Source organism: Thunnus maccoyii, chromosome 1 (genome assembly GCF_910596095.1).
Source record: "Thunnus maccoyii chromosome 1, fThuMac1.1, whole genome shotgun sequence".
In the NCBI taxonomy this organism is placed as follows: domain Eukaryota; kingdom Metazoa; phylum Chordata; class Actinopteri; order Scombriformes; family Scombridae; genus Thunnus; species Thunnus maccoyii.
Window position 1 is genome coordinate 30,055,411 of NC_056533.1, and position 17,880 is coordinate 30,073,290.

The window sequence follows — 17,880 nt, forward strand, 5'->3', positions numbered from 1 at the left end:
ATACATGATGTGAATTTGCCTAGTAGGCAGAAATGTGACTAACATGGTTCCAGACCTCCTTCTGAAGTGAAAACAAAATGGCAGTTAAGTCTTATTATCAGGCTAAAACACAAACTCCAGTGTGATGATAATGTTGCTCTGTGTCTGTTGTAAGCAGACACTTGTTTGCTACGATGGCTACAATCCATTTAAGTGCACAGTCACTCACTGACATGGCTTACTGGGTCAATTAATGGAATGGAGCCATCGTTAATGTTATTGTTTACACTTGTCTGTTAAAGAGATGTCCACAGTTTTTGAGGTTTTTATTCATGCTGTTCATAATGGCCATTTAGAGATCCATTCCTAATGTGCTTCCAATGTAACTGATCCATGCAAAAATGTATTTAAGTATTTAAGTTTATCTTTATCTAATAAGAAGCTTCAACCATCCAAATTTATCAAATCAAGTGTATTTCTGTCAACGTTAGTCTTTTCAGTACCAAAGTCCCTCTTTTTGTCACTATACTTCCACCACAGCTCAACAAAGCACTATGTGAAGAAACACAAAGATTAAATTTTACATAAAAAAAGAAAATAACATTGGAAGATATTCACTTGAACTCGTAGCATCATAGTAGCATTAGATAAACTTTTCAGTAAATTTTTCAACAAAACAAGTACAGTGGATTTTGTCCCCCATCACTTACATTGTAAGCGCACTTGGAGGGGATCCTCTAGCAGTCAGTATGAACAGAAGGAATGATCACAGCATGAAAAACATGTTTCAGTGTTCATCTGGGTACCTGACTGTTGTTTTAAGACAGACTTGAAAAACTGTGAACCTATCCTTTAACTGTGAACCATTACCAGCTGATAGATTTCAAAATGTTAAAGCAAACAAAATCTCATTTAGCTTAGGCCTACATTTTTGTATATTTGTTAAAAAAGAAATCTGATGACATAATTGAAACTCCTTTTTAGGATGTAAATATTTTGCCACAGTACGAATCTAGCGCAGGAGGGCATTTATATTTCTTCATCTTTGCCTGTAAATGGTCACAATTTGTGCGATGGTTATTTTTCTTTTTTCCGAGTTTCTGGAGGAGCACCTGAACGCCCCCAAAGGCTCCAGCAGCCGTTACAGCGGTCATGTGACCCCGCAGCATACAGGCCATTCTCGGCTTCTTCTCTTTGGCTCCAATGTCGGAGGTGTTTGCGCCTGGAAGAAATGGACTTTGGCAATGCAAGAATTTGATCATTCAGAGATCCGATCAGTTGAGTCTGTGAATGGCGCCAAAACAGGACCCTAAACCTAAATTTCAAGAAGGTCGGTACAGAAAAATAAGACGGATGAATCCCTGTGAGCGTCTCGAGGGGGGCGGGTTTGTTGTTGTTGCTGCTGTAGCTGGACAATAGTGGTCTCCAGGGAGGGAGACAGGGCTCCACAGCATTTATTAAAGCCACTTTATGTGGGCAATTCAGTTAAAACATACACAAAATTGACTTGTATTACAGAAACCCCCCTTAAATGAAGCTAAATGTACACAGGATACGTTGACGTTAGGCTAACGGCTGAGCTAGCTATGTATGAGCTCACTGGCACACAAAAGAGGCGCTGAAACCATCAGCCCTAAACGTATTAGTTCAAAATGACGCTAAAGACCTTTAGGGCAGTTAAACCAGTTATCATGTCGAAACTGGGATCCAGTATGGTGGTAATTTTGTGTTTTGGGGGGTGTTTTTCCTCTCAGTTCTCACACTGCTTCTCTCTCCTTCCAGGTGAAAGAGTCCTGTGCTTTCATGGGCCATTGCTCTATGAGGCAAAGGTTTGTTTCAACACTATTTCTGTGTTAATTAGTCTATTATTCGTAAATAATGCACATTGCCGTCAACACAGGCTTGTGTGTTCTCTTGTTTTGCAGTGTGTAAAGATCAACATAAAGGATAAGCAGATTAAATACTTCATTCATTACAGCGGATGGAACAAAAAGTGAGCTGCATGGTTTTTATACCATTTATGTCTGTACTCACCTCAGTTCTCCTCTTGTACTCATTTTCTTTGTGGTCTGAGTGACATCAGTGAGGACTCTTATATTGTCATTGTGATGGAAGTTTCAAGGTTTTTGATATTTTTCTCTCACAGCTGGGATGAATGGGTTCCTGAAAGCAGAGTTCTCAAATATGTGGACAGCAACCTTGCGAAACAAAAAGAGCTTCAAAAGGCCAATCAGTAAGTTTCCTCTATTGTGCACAGAGGGCAGAGAGCACTTTTGTGAGACATCTGTTACTGTGTGGGAAAAAAACCCTGATATTACATGTTTTGTAAGCCAGTTTTTGCCCCAAAAAGCTGTAACATTTACTCAAAATAAATGTCAATGAACATTTGATCAACAATTATATAGTCAAATATCCGTAAAACGCTTTTCAATAGTGTATTGTTTTTTCCTTTTTTCTTCCACAGGGACCATTATGTTGAGGGAAAGATGAGGGGTTTAGCACCAAGCAAAAAGATTGCTGCTGTGCAGCAGAAAAATGTTGATCTGTAAGTATCTACCTTGATTTCTCACCTCTAATAATCTGACATATTTTATCTGATCCAGTAAGTTGACTGTATGTTGAGTGAAGTAATGTAACACAGCTGTTATATCATACTGTCACTTATAATGCTGCTTTTGTCTTTGGATTCTAGGAAAGTGAAAAAGGCAAAACAGAAGAGTAAGTGAAATGTTTCCTACATGAACATCATTAACAGCTTTAAGTCAAGTAAATTCTATGTATTTGTCCAAAATCATTAAACCCAAAGTTGCCTTAAAATGCAGTTTAAGGTGTTTCCACAATCAAAATGGCACCATAACATCTAAAATATTAAAACTAAATGTATGTTTGTGATTTTAACTATTTCCAAAATATCTAAGAACTTCTTTCCAACATATTTTATACACAGCAGATGGACATGTAACACTATATACAACCCTCTTTGTACTCACGTGAGGATATTTCAGCAATACAATCAAAATTTAATCAAGTATATTATATTGAGATAATTTTCAGATTAACTACTTTTCATATTTAGCCTTTTATCTAACATGTTCTCCACTGCGTAGAGTAATTATGAGGCACTCTGAATATATTATATCATCTTAATCTGTTCTAATAATTTTGGCAGCTAAAAATACAGACCACATAACAATTTTTCGTTTACCTGCTCATTCATTAGGCCTAAAAGCACTGTTCCATATGGGGAACGTCTCATGGATCTGTTCAGTACAAGAAGGTGCTTTTTATAATAAAACCACTTATCTTATATCTACTTAATGTGTAAAGCTGTAATGGGTGTCTTTTTTAGACCCAGGGCCGGGTGAAGGTACTAGCAGTGGAGAAACGCCCCAGGGACCACGGAAGAAGAGGGCGCGGGTTGATCCCACTGTGGAGAGTGTATGTATCATCAGTTATCGGTAACTCTGTGGACCCACATGAAAACATATTTACTTGATCATATAGCTTAAACAATCATAGCAAGGCATTTATCATGTGTTCAGTTTGGAAAAAGACGTACAACTTTGATCACCTTGTTTTAAGGAGATATTTTGGCCACTGAGCTTCTAGACAGTTATGAACTGAAACCACAGCACATACAGTCCAGACTGATGTACCTCCCTGAGGAGTGGGCAGAGAGGGAACAACAATGAGATTCAAGGGTAAACATGCCCTTAAGGTTTTGAAAAATGTCCCTGTTCTTTCTCATTTCAAGTTGTTTGAGGAGGAGGTTTATTCATTCATGAATGTAACTGCTGTCACAGTAAGTGATTGCTGGGACCCTTTGACCACAGTGTTCTTTCTAGTGTTCCCACAGCATGCTCTACAATAGATAGAAAGGAAGAAACAACACAAAAATAGAAATAATTACGACCTGCACACAAACCACAGTGTCAACAAAAGGTAACAGTACGTACGTCATTAAAAACCTGAACGTTTGAAAGTGAAGGCTTGCAGCAGTATTGTTCTCTTTTGTAAGTCCTGTTGCCGGTGTTCAGCAGTGTGGAATGCTGGAAGATTACTGTTTAGAAAGAAACACGCTTTATTTAGACAAATTTAGATTGCATTCACCAATATGCATTGCAACTGTATTATTTCATAGTTCAAGATATAATTCAGTTATATCAAGAAAATGTAAATATGATTAAAAAAAAGCAGATTTGCATTTAAATTATTGCAACTGCAGCTGGAATTTTTAAAATTGTACATAAAGTGAATTATACTGAACTCTGTACTATTCTTTGTGCTTTCCTCTGATTTTAATTTGAGCCTTTCTTGTCATACACTAACTGGAATAATTAACAAAAAGAAATTATATATATTTGTGTGTGTGTGTGTGTGTGTGTGTGTCCAGGAGGAGATGTTCACCAACCGTGTGGAGGTGAAGGTGAAGATCCCTGAAGAGCTGAAACCCTGGCTGGTGGACGACTGGGACCTCATCACCCGACAGAAACAGGTGAATACACACAATCTCACACACACACACACACAAACACACACACAGACTATAACAAGTTCATGTGTTTGCTGTCTGTTTACTTCAGCTCTGGTGAGATGTGGAGGATATAAAGTTAACTTTACTCTATTTTAAAAATTCATATGTACATCTTGCTTTTAAAAGTTACCAGTGATAAACTGAAGGATGGAAATACCTGTAACTAACTGTAACAATTATCTTTAGACTTAATTAATCTGAAATGAACCCGGGAGTGAACCAATATTAACTCTCATCATTTTTGACAGGAAATTAATCTACTCAAATCTCTTTGTCTCATATTTTGTCTCATTTAAAAAAAAAAAAAAGAAATTAGATCTGTTCTGCTCCTGATAGTCTACCCACGGCACAGTTTACTTTAAAATGATACCAATTGTGATAATATAACTCTGTGACAGGTCGAGATGACATTGAACACAAAAAAATCACATAACTGACAGCATCAGAAACAGGTGCTGCCATGAAAAATCCCCTGCGATAGGTGGTAGAGTGGCAAGTCGTACATCAAATGTCAGAACAATACTTAGACATATGCGGTATACAATTTAGCATTGACAGTAAATATCACAATTAATTAGAAAATTATGTACTTGTAGATGATTATTAATCTTTTATCGAGAGTCTCTTGATCTTTTCTTTCATTTGCTGATTTTACAGTCTGACAGAGAGAGACAGAAACCAGATCTGTTCAGAGATTATTGGAGTTAAACACAAAGATCTGAGTTCTTTTTGTGACCAATAAATCATGAGCATATTGAACCTACCGGAGTACATTTAGCTGGTGAATTGTCGTTGCTGCTCTCAGGACGTTGTTGTCTGCTGTCCGACTTATCAGTTTCTCTTAGGGGTGTTTTGTTAAATGCTTTTTATGCTTGTACGGCCTCATTACACTTTGTGTATCTTTCTAGGTTGTTGTTTAGGTATTTATAGCTATTTATTAACAATTCCACACATGCTTTTCTAAGCTTACAGCCTTTCATTGTTTTAGCTTTGTGATTAACATTATTTTTTCTTTCTTTCCCATCAACTGTGTGTGTATCTGTTGATCTTGGCGAGTAGCTGGGATAAAAAAAAAAAAGTTGATTACACTTGTTTGTGAATGAGTCGGTGACTAAATGAAAGTGTCGAATAACGAGGAGAATTTTCTGTTGCTTACAGTTATTTCATCTGCCTGCTAAGAAGAATGTAGAGACCGTCTTGGAGGACTATGCAAACTATAAGAAATCAAAAGGAAACTCGGACAACAAGTAAGAATAAACACCCTCTAACTTCTTTCAAACTATGTAAAAGCAGAGAAATGTGGGTACACTATGAAAATTAGTTCAGCATCACATTGTGTGACCATCTCATAATGTTTGCTATTATGTTCATGCATCCTTCTCCATTAGTGTCCTGAGCTTCCCTTGATGGAAAGCATTATAAGCAGTTTGTGTACAATCTTGTGTAATTTACCCTGCATGACAGTGATGCACATTATCAAAGTATTTAGATTATCTTTTTTTTCCATGTTTTAGCCCATTTACAGAAAATCATTTATGCTTTTCCTGCCACTTTTGTGTAGATGTGTTTTTCCTCTCTTCCTGTAATACTAAGAGATTCTATTCATTTCAGAAGATTATGAAAATCAATTTGCTGAGACTTGATTCTTGCTTGAGATGGAACAGCGTGCAATGAAAATCACACCCAGTTGAATATGTTTGTGAGACTGGTGCATTCATGTGCTCTCTGAAAAATCAGATAAATAATGTCTTTCTTTAAAGTTAGCAGGACTCATTTTTATTAAGTTTTTAAGGAATTAATAATAAAAGTAATGAAATTCACATTATTATTATTTTGTAACATCCTTGAGTTTTTATTGTATTCCTTCTGGGTCTGATTTAACAACATAGTTTGTGAATTTATTCCTGTACATCTGCAGAGTCTCAAGTCTCTGCTAAGTAAGATTTCTAAATGTCTTACTCAGCAGTTAAACACACCAGACAGGCAGACTTTCAAATGTTTAAATTGCATCACAGCACAGTGAAAACATAACTCTGATACAGATAAACCTAGGCATGATGTTAGCTTGGATGGATCACCAATCTTTTGTTTCAAATCTATATAATTTATTAATTTCTTTTCTTTAAAGTTTCTGTCTCTGCAGACTTCACGGAAGCTCTCTCTAGAGTAATACATGACTTTTCTCCCTCCGTCCGCTCAGGGAATATGCAGTAAACGAAGTGGTGGCGGGGATTCGGGAGTACTTCAACGTCATGCTGGGTACTCAGCTGCTTTACAAGTTTGAGAGGCCGCAGTACGCTGAGATCTTGGCTGAACACCCAGATATGCCGATGTCCCAGGTGTACGGAGCACCGCACTTGCTGCGCCTATTTGGTAGGGACCCTGGACACACAATGAAACACACACACACACACACCCACACACACACATAGACAAAAAGTTTGGACGCACTTACCATTCACCTGAATGAGAAAGTGCATCCAAACCTTTCACTGATACTGTATATACAATAGACAGCCACAGAGACAGGCGGCCGCTACAACATCACCTTGAATTGCGTTACTGAATCGATTGTTTTGTAAAGTTCCTGTTTGTACCATAATTTGTTGGAGTGAATTACATGCTGCAGTTTTATAAGTTGTTGTCTGTGTCTGTTTGAAAGACTAGAAAATGTGAAATGTTCTTTACAGAAGCTTGAACACTATAGAGGCTACGTTTAGGCAAGTTTCCAAACCTCCATTGAAATAGTCAGCTCACTTTCAAGGTTGTTGTTTGGCATTTCTAAGTTGAACAAGTATGTAGCAGACTGAAGCTCAGCAACTTGAATATATCAAGTTCACATTTTTCATACAGTCTAAACAGCAAATGAATCCTAAGTTATCTTACCAATATTGTTGACAGTATTGTTGTTTTTGGTTGGTATCAGAGATTACACACTTACATTTTTAAAAAATGATGCTTTTAGCACTATTATTTAATATATAACAACACCATATTAGCAATAAGAAGCATTTTATGTGCACAGCAATTTTCTCTTCTCCATTAGAAATAAGATAAATATAAACCTTCATTAATAACCGGGTCAGCTAGCAGTGTGTCATTTACTTTGACCCCTTTTACTGATATTAACATCCTCTTTTAATTGATAATTGCAATCATTTTGGTTTTACTGAAGTGAGATTTAACATATCGCACTTTAGAGTCTACTGAGACGTCTCAGCAGGGTGTTTAAGATGACTAATCTCATTTAATTACTGATCTTAATGAACACCTCTTACTTCACAAATCAACAGTCAAGCATAATATAACATAACAGTCAATCCAAAATTATGGAAAACTGTCCCGTGAGCTTGTTATGTTTTCATCATAGCAATAATTTTTTTACCATGTGCAGCTTGATGCATATTGAAAACAGATTTGATTATGACACCGTGGATTTAATAATTGATCTGTTATAAACAATTAAGAAACTTGAACAGTTAGGAAACACTCAAAAGGTAATGAGGAAGACGTTATCCTCGCATTAAATGTTTAACATTTTCCTTTTATACCTCATTAGATTTAACATTTCAAATTACAATCACACTGTATTATAATGACTCTTCTTTATATCTTATGTGTAGGAAGTGACAAATTTTGGGGTTGGACATGTCAAATGACACGACTATTACAATATATACTGTAAAAATACAAAGTTGTAGTTGCTGTACTATTTTTTACAGCGGTAGGTATCCCTTTGATATCTCTGCTTGTAATAGATGTTTGTAGGCAGTGTTGCAAATCAATGACCAGTACTCCTTTATTGTAATATTTACATGATTTGTGCATCGATGTGACAGAGTACCTTTGTTTAATTAATTTAATTTCGTGGATTAGCCAAAAACAGACATTCTTATCTGGTTATTACTCAGCCTAAGTACTCACCAAAAGCTTTAATTGTAATATTTTCATCTTATGTCAGTAGTTGTTCATTCTTTTGTAAAGCAAAAGCTTTTTCCTTAAAACCAAAGATTTATAAACAGTATTATCAGGCTGCCTCGGTCGTTTCAAATTCTAATGTCTAAATTCTAACTTTAATTATTAAGACAGCAGATTCACACAGAAGAAGGGCTGCAACTATTTTCATTATCAATTAATTAGACTATCATTTTCTCGATTAATCATTCGGTCAACCAAAATTCCAGAAAAGAGTCAAAATCGTCTGACACATTTTCCTAAAGCCCATGGTGATGTCATCATTTTTATTGCTTGTTTCATTCAACCAACAGTCCAAAATTCAAATATATTTACTATCACAGAAAACCTCACAAATGACAAGTTGCACTGGGGGAATGTTTTGCCTTTTTGCTATAAAAATGGCTTAAATGAATGTTAAATGGGCTGCATTTATGTAGCACTTTTCTAGTCTACCAACCACTCAAAGCACTTTACAACACATGCCAACGTTCACCAGTTCACACACACATTCATACACTGATGGCAGAGGCTGCCAGTGCCACGCAAGGTGCCAAACTGCTCATCAGGAGCGATGTAGTGCTTGTACAGTTTCTCTAATGCTTACTCACCCATTGACACACACACTCACACACTGATGGCACAGCTATCGGGAGCAATTTGGGGTGCAGTATCTTGCCCAAGGACACTTCAAACATGTGGACTGGAGGAGCCGTGGATTGAACCACCAACCTTCTGATGAGTGGACGATCCACTCTACCTCCTGAGCCACACCCACCCAAATGATTAATCAATCTACATAGAAGTATGCTATGTATGTATTTACTAAATGTATGCCCCCAAATAACTGATCTCATGAACTTTTCTTTATGTAAAAAATGTGTGTATGGCATCTAAAAAAATGATCTTAGATATCTTGTGTTGTCCTTCTGCATTATTCCTCACATATGTTGTCCCCCCCCCCTCCCGACAGTTCGTATTGGAGCCATGCTGGCCTACACTCCACTGGATGAGAAGAGTCTGGCTTTGCTGCTCAGTTACCTCCAAGATTTCCTCAAGTAAGGTTTGACTCCCATCACACCACCAGAGACTCCATGTCATGTTTGGCTGATTCTCAAATGTCATGTTACATCCACATTCATATTAGTGCAGTCAGGCTTGTTGCAAATCCCCAAAACATAAGCCATGAAATCGATTTTCTGCTGTGGAAAATATTGTTGCCGAGAGTGACTGTACGCTCAACAACATTTTGTGACAGATAGATCAAACATTTGGGTACTTTCACATATGATTTATGTGTGATGTTTGATTCTTTTTGATAAATTATGTAAAATAAAAACAAAGACAGTCTCTGTGCCTATTCAAACAGCATTGCATGTTTCTCAAGTAGTTGAATGCTGACATAACATGACATTTAGGAATTGTTCAATATACAATATGTATATGACAATACATGACATGGTTTATACAGTATTAGAAACAATGAAAAATGAAATGCTTAGAGTTGGAACAATTAGTTGATTAATAAATAAGTTGATTGACAGAGAAATCAATTATTTACAATAATCAAATAATCATTTTGGTCATTTTTTTTAAGAAAAATGCAGATTTATTAGCTTGTTGCAGCTTCTCAGATGTGAGGATATGAAGACTCTTTTCAGTGTCATACATGATAGTAAACTAAATATCTTTTGGATTTTGGTCTGTTGGTCGGACAAAACAAGACATTTGAAGACGTTACCGTGGTCTCAGAGAAGTTATATCAGGCATTTTTTTAGTATTTTCTTACATTTTATAGACAAAACAATCTATAATGAGAATAATCATTAGTTGCAGCCCTTAGAAATGATATAAGGGCAAGAGAGCAAAACTCTATTGGAGAAAAAAGCACCTGGATTGCCACGGTCCCCTTTCGTTCAATAATTACCCTGTCTTGTATGCCAGCTCTTTGTGACCATTATCAGCCGTACAGTTAATGAACAAGAGACACATCAGCTGTAGAAAAGCAGGAATAACAAACCTTTGTAGAGATCCATGTTAATAAATGTGAGGGAAGGCTGCGGCTTGTTATACCAGACATATTTAACATTAATGATCAGAATGTCTCCACACACGCTGCTAATTAAATACATTGAGAAACATAATCTGTAACTGCAGCTTTCCTTTTCTATACATTGTTCTGTTGAGTCAGACAAAACAAGCAAACAGTCTGAGATTTTCTGAATCTGCTGTCCACTTGTGATCAGATCAGACACATTGTAATGCCAGGTGTGAACAGGGCCAAAGACAAAGAGTGGACAATATCCTTAAGTGTCCGCATGCTGATAACAACCCCATCTAATTTATGTTAGTATGAAACAAATGCTGGAAATGTATCTAAGCTACTATTAAATCCACCTTCTGGACATGAACTGTCAAAAGTTTTCTCATATTGAGAAACTGAGCAAAAGTTTTATCTGTTGATGCAGGAGTAGATAGCTCAAGTAATACAATTGTCATGAAAATACAGTATGTCAGCCGTTTTCTGGTTGTAAGATTGTTAGGCGGCAGCCATCGTGGGACTAAAAATTTTTCGGTGGCTGTAAGACCTTCCAGCCACAACTTGCATCATTGAATATTAGCAAAGTCAGTTTGTGTGGTATCAACTTTCTACAAGTTTGTTATTCCATATAAAATAAAATAAAAAACATGTAATTATATGTTTAAAGCAGAATTTATCTGTTTTCTAACGGTCTGGTGGCTTGCTTTGCCTGGTGGATTGCTTTGTGCCTTTAGCAAACAAATCCTGAATTTCCTGCTAAGCATTCCCTTATCTTGTCATATTTAACGTTCATCCAGACAAACCTTAGGCTGTGTGATAACTTTCCATTCTTATGAGTACAAATCACCTCCGGAGCCAGAAAGCTTTCACTATCTTATCTTGATCTGAAAATTACTTTTTACATTTTGTACATTTGTTGGTAATTGTATAGCAAGCTGGACATGAGTATTGTTGAGAGACAAATTGTCCATCATGTTGTGAAAGTTGCAACAACCATTCCTCCCAATCCACAATGACAATCAATCCAACATTTTCCTCAGGTACCTGGTAAAGAATTCATCCACCCTTTTCAGTGCCACTGACTACGAGGTCGCCCCCCCAGAGTACCACCGCAAGGCTGTGTGAGAAGTCTCGACACACACAGAGCGCTCTTATTGAGGCACGTCCTTCCCTCTCCCAGACCACCTGTAAAATAACCATTACTACCCTTCTGAGTGCAGACATGGATGAGATTTTTCACTTGAACTGATATGCTTCCTCTACAAAAGGTCTCAGGAGCTTGTCACAGTTAAGAAATAATTATTAAAAAAAAAAAAAAGTGCGGTAACCATTTTTTAGCTAAATCTTTCTCCTCCTTTCTCTCCCTTTTTTCCTTTTTCTCTCACTCCTCTGAAAAAGACACAAGAAAAATGTGTTTCTCTGTTTCCACAAGCAGCCCTTTGGTGTTTTGTGTGCATTCCATCTGATAGATATTTGTTACTGTTGCATGTTTGTATTCATTAGTGTGTCTTCTGCCAATGAGGTGCAATTTAATGCTGAAAAACACATGGTGAGCACTCAGCAGTTAATGTTTTTGTATCTGTATCTGGTGTATTTGTATCAATTTGTAAGAAAAAATGTTTCTACACAATCTCTACGTCGTTTGCTGTTTTTTTTTTTTTGGTAAATTATTCAGTGTGCCTGCTGTTCTTTCAAGATGCCTTTTGCAAAGTGTCACTCAGTGATGAAATAAGCTGGAAAATGGAAGAAAACCTCACATGGCATGAAGGCACAACTCCCTACTGTACTTGAGCACATCAGATACTGAAGATTTACATTGTAGATGAATGTTTCATATTCATATGACAAGACAGTGAGCAAAAACATTTCATCTTTCATGCACATGAATAAAAAATGTGCAAGTGCCACGTGAAGGAGCAGAAATCGACCGAAAGACAATTCTCAATGATAATGGTGCGAATACCATCAAAACTACCCATATGACAATGAGTCACAGATTTAACAACATGTGACACATTACAAAATACATATCCCAAGTTCAATGTGAATAAATTATTTAAAAAACAAATGTAATCACAAGAGAAATCCTGAAACACAATAAAAAGCTAGAAACACTTTAAAACGACAGTTCAATACTTATAATTACAGCCATTATGTAATCCAATTTCTAGCATACCAGCATATACATAGATGGTAATACTTATAATTACAGCCATTTTATAATCCAATTTCTAGCATACTAGCATATACATAGATGGTTTAAATTTACATAAAAATACCAGCGTGTTGTAATTATAAGTCATTCAAGCAGAAGGTTTGTGTAGAGGGAAAAATATGCTTAATATCTGTCTGCAAATAGACATTTATTCATATATTTTGGAATTATAGTTAAAGATATTTAATATAGATTAAATCCAACATCAACCGACATAACGCAGGTTTTAAGGTGAGTCCTGCTTCATTCCAAAGAAAAAAAGTCAATTCCAGCACACACTTATCACCTCTGCGTTGATTTATGTAAAAGATGTCAATGTTTTGGTCATAAGGACCTCTCTCAAGACATGTCAGTCATGAAGTGACGTAGTGCTTAAATACAATCCATAAATGCATAATCATCCACAGCTGTGTAGGGTGTGTCCTTGATTACACACTCACACACAACAGGTCACTCATTCAGAATTCCCTTGACTATCAAAAGCATAGAATATCTATAATATAAAGACAAAAATAAAAATCAAATTAAAGAAGAAAAAAAAACTATTTGGCAGTAGGTTGGATACAATACAATATATAATTTCATGACAGTCCACAGCTGTGTAGGGTGTATCAACTCTTTTAGAATTCCCTCAACTAAAACCATAGAATATCTATAATCTTACACAGTTTCTTTTTATGCATTTATTTCTTTCTTTTTGGGTGGGACTCTTCTTGAAAATGTGTTTTGGTGCATTTGTACATGATTCAATCTAAAGTGATTAAGTGAAAATCTTAAACTTGGGCTGGGTTTTGTGTGTATGTATCATTTATCTGAAAAAGTAATATTAAGAGTTTTATGTAGGATTATAGATATTCTATGCTTTTGACAGTCAAGGGAATTCTGAATGAGCGACCTGTTGGGTGTGCGTGTGTAATCAATGACACACCCTCCACAGCTGTGGACTCTCATGCGATTATGGATTGTATTAAGCACTAGGTCACTTTATGACTGATATGTCTTGAGAAAGGTCATTGTGACCGAAACGTTGACACTTTTTAAATAAATGAATGCAGAGATGATAAGTGTGTGCAGGAATTGACTTTTTTTTCTTTGGAATTGGATCTGCAAGGAAATTGCACCACAGGAGAGACAAAGTGGTGGTGTCTACTCTAGTCCTGCTTTATTACTGTATTACCTTATCTTTACGCCCCTTGTTAGTCACTGTCAAAATGGTTTTATAGACCCTCAGTTTTGTTTTACTGTATGTGTTGCATATTTTTATAATGCATCGTACTGCAAAGTAAATATACAGGTACTAATTCCACATAGAAATTTGTTCACATTGCACAAAGAGTGAGAGGAATGGTTTGAGGCTCAGTGGCTAATTTTTGCCCCAAGCTCCCTTGCAGATTAATCCCACCATTATATAGATGAATATGTATGGGCTAGATATTTATGAAAAGCTATTTTCAGTGAGATTCAGCACTCTAAATCCCAACAACTACACATTTTTCTTGTTATTAGCTCTAAAAGCACCTGTTACAGTCAGCTAATAAATCATTTTGTTGGAATTATGAGGCTATAAAACAGCCAAACAAACATAAAGTTGGATCCATTTTGAATATTCAGGTCTCAAACATATGAAACTGTACACGGACACACTGTGGGTATTATAAGAAAACCACTCCTTGACATTCAGTGACTGTTTGAACCCCTGCAGAGTCTCTGATTTATAGTCTGACATGTATCGCCATGTCTGCTTCTTTGGGCCTCCAGTCCAGAGACTACAGCTGCATCTCCATGGTAACGCTGTTGCCACGGATTCATAGCCAAAGAGACACATTTAATGGCTGGCAGCATTTAGTTAAATATTTCCTCTGAGCAGGCCTAAAGAATGCCATATAACACAATACAATGGGGTGCCTGAGGGTAGCAACACAAAACAATATCCGTCCTCTGCTTTTTATTGAGAGACTCACATTTTTATAGTGACTATTCACTAACAGTTGCTTTACCATAAGTTTAAAATAAACTTATATTCAATCTATGATGTATCCCTGGTCATGAGGGTTATTTATTTCCATATCAGTGTATGTATGGGGGAAGATTAGTGACCACAAGGGGGCAGCATTTTCTTCCCCCTCTTGATTGATTCCCTCATAAAACCACATTTCCACCTGTTGTTTTAATCTACTTCCCTTTTGATTTATATTTAAATTTATGACGTTGTAGGTCTTATGTGAGACAGTTCAATGGCCACATTTATATTACAGGGTGAGGTCAGGATGACGCAAATCATAAAACAAATACCAATAAAATGAAAACAATGTGAGGTGCAGTGTGGGTTTCACAACATGGGGGTGATCTTTCTACAGTATTTCAGTATTTATATATCTTAACTCAGTGTCTCTATGTAAACAGCAAATCAATACTTAGTTAATCAGCCATTCTCAACTCTGGACTATTGACATTTGCTTTGGTCTCATGTTTGTCTCTGTTAAGTATTTTGAGATGGGCCTGTGACCAAATAAAGATACCAAATATAATAAATTAGCCAGAACTAAATATGGACATTTAATCAATGTCTAAAATAGTCATAAAATAGTCTCTTTTTTGAGAGCATTGATGGATGAAGCAACAATTACTGCACTCTGGTGGGCTACTGAAGATTTTCCATTGCAAATGCTGTTATATTAAATTGTACAATATCATATCCCTGTCCTATCTTATTCTTTACTATTATTTATTTATATAAAATGGCAGGAAATTCAAGGACTATTCACAGCCATCACTGTGTTAAAAACAATCAACACTGACCTAAATGTCTGTGTAAATAATGTACGTAATACTGTGAACAGCAAACAGTACAGAAGTGGCCTCACTATTTTTGTTTTCCACTTCAAGCAATTTTCTCACAAAGGAAGAGACTATTCTTATTCATGATGTTTACTGAAGATAGTCAGGCGTTTGCTCTAGGACTGGAAGTTAATAGCTAAGTAAGTTATTTCAGTTATTTATTTACAGCAGCAGCAAATGAAGATAAATGAAGCAATTGTGGGTAACAGATGACTGTTTGTATAGTTAAGTAAATAGTTTTCATCAGATTATATTTAGATGAAGACAGATATGAGTGTTGCAGATAGGAAGGGCAGCTGATTTATCCTTTATTGGAGGTAGCACGCAGATCACATTCTAGCCGTCTATAACAAATGATGCAAAAATAATTCATCTACTTTTCTGAAGTAAATGTAGCAATACGTCATTGTAAAAATACACAATTAAAAGGTCTGAATGGGAGTCTTGTGGTGTACACTGTTTCAGATGATGCTTTTTGTATTTTTAACACAATTCATGACAGTTATTTGTTTCTACAAGTTCATAAGTGTACACCAGCTTCAGCCATCAGCGCGTTTACATGCACACTACTTTCCTGGTTATAATTGAGTTTTTGGAGTATCCTGGTTATGTTTTGCGCATGTTAACACATTTTCCTGGTTTCAAAAACCTGGATAAGGCCTTATCTTGGTTTTTAGAAACCTGGATATGATATCTGGAGTACTCCGTTAGAAACCAAGATACTGTTGGATGTAAACACCTTATCCATGTTTCTGAATATTCTTTGTTGGTAGAGAACATTGTGGCTGAGATGGTGAGGAATCAAAACACAACAGGACACAGATGATCAGAAACGTGGATACTGTGTGAATCATGTATACAGGGATATGAATAACCAGGTTTTTCATGTTCCATATAAAAGCCATATCCCGAATATGATCAAACTAGGATACGAATGCGCATGTAAACATACTCATAGGTGAAATGGGATGGGAACATCCTAATGTCAGACATAAATGTGAGATAATCCAGCTTTGGAATAAACTTCTAAACATGACATTTTGCATGTTCATTCCTGGACTAGTGAGTTGAAATGTTTATTTTGTATGATAAATATTTTCTATTTTTCAAAATCTACAATTACAGTAAGATTACAGTGTAATATTTGTGACGTTCAACACAAATTGTGCCTCATGTATTAGGAAAGATTGTATGTTGACGTATGGTATAGACCAAAGTTACAAACATTTTGTCTCTTAAAAATAACTATAGAATAAGACCTTACTGTGTGTGAAACAGAATTTGAAAATTAAAGATCTTGAAGTGCACAGTACACTACCATTAGCTATAGAAACAAGTAGGGTTATTAGTCTCCATTTTGTGTTTTGTTGCTCAATAAATAATGCTTTATACAATGTTTTCATCTCTACTGACATCCTCTGATTGTATGATTGAAAAAAAAAAGTTGTTTGTTTAGGAATGGGGCTTTTTTTTGCAATGTAATTTTATATGTAAGATGATACCTATATTTTTTTATGATGAACTGCATTTCAATGCTGCAGCCATATTTTACTATAGTCAAAGTAGCACCAGATCTGACTACTTCAGTATCTTGGTCAGTTTATAAAAAGAAATGATGTTTTGTTTCCTGTGTAAAATATGATAACAGCAGCCAGCAGGCAGACCTAAACAGAAGAGTAAAAAGTGGGCATATTTCCTCCTTAAATCTAGGCTAGAAGAAGTGATATTGGGTGTAATGTTCTATAAAATACTTAAACTAAGTCCCAGTATGCTAAATCCTCAGTTGGACAGATGGCTTTTGAAACAGTTTTTAAAGGGGAATCAGTCATGTAGTCATGAGTGGCTATAAATGCTGTGTATGTGGCAATAGTTTATACTATATCCTTGTCCCTATACAAATAAACAATAAATAAATAAAATAAATTAAGTTTCACATAACTACAACTAACTACAGTACAGTGAGCAAGATGTTGGTAACACATAATAAACAGGTAAGGAGGTAATAGACAGTACATGTAGTTGGCCTATCATTGTTATTGCAGGTGTACCTACAATGTTTATTAGCAGACAGTTAATAGTGAGCTATTTACCGTAAGTATCAGATTATGGGTCTTTTTAGGTTTGAATTAAGCCTACTTTCCCAGGTGTTTCAGTCTTCAGGTAAGCCTGACGTCACGCCAGATTTTTCCTGCCTTGTCCCAGGATGTCTCCAACTTCTCCCAACAACACTCAACAAGGAAGTCCCGCCCTCTGTCGTAGCCGATTGGATAAAAAGTCAACTAGAACGCGCATGGTTCACTCTGATTGGCTGAAGGGGTT

At 36.2% G+C, this 17,880-nt stretch overlaps 1 protein-coding gene across 1 annotated transcript; it reads left to right on the forward strand.

The window, feature by feature from the left end:
- Positions 1 to 1,117: 1,117 nt before the first annotated feature.
- Positions 1,118 to 12,144, forward strand: LOC121903026 (mortality factor 4-like protein 1). The gene is made up of 12 exons (XM_042420024.1): positions 1,118 to 1,309; positions 1,762 to 1,808; positions 1,905 to 1,972; positions 2,126 to 2,212; positions 2,444 to 2,524; positions 2,672 to 2,697; positions 3,329 to 3,417; positions 4,373 to 4,474; positions 5,672 to 5,760; positions 6,714 to 6,886; positions 9,441 to 9,525; positions 11,549 to 12,144. The coding sequence occupies exons 1-12, from the start codon at positions 1,270 to 1,272 to the stop codon at positions 11,631 to 11,633; spliced, it is 972 nt and encodes a 323-aa protein (XP_042275958.1). The 5' UTR covers positions 1,118 to 1,269; the 3' UTR covers positions 11,634 to 12,144.
- The last annotated feature ends 5,736 nt before the right edge of the window (positions 12,145 to 17,880 follow it).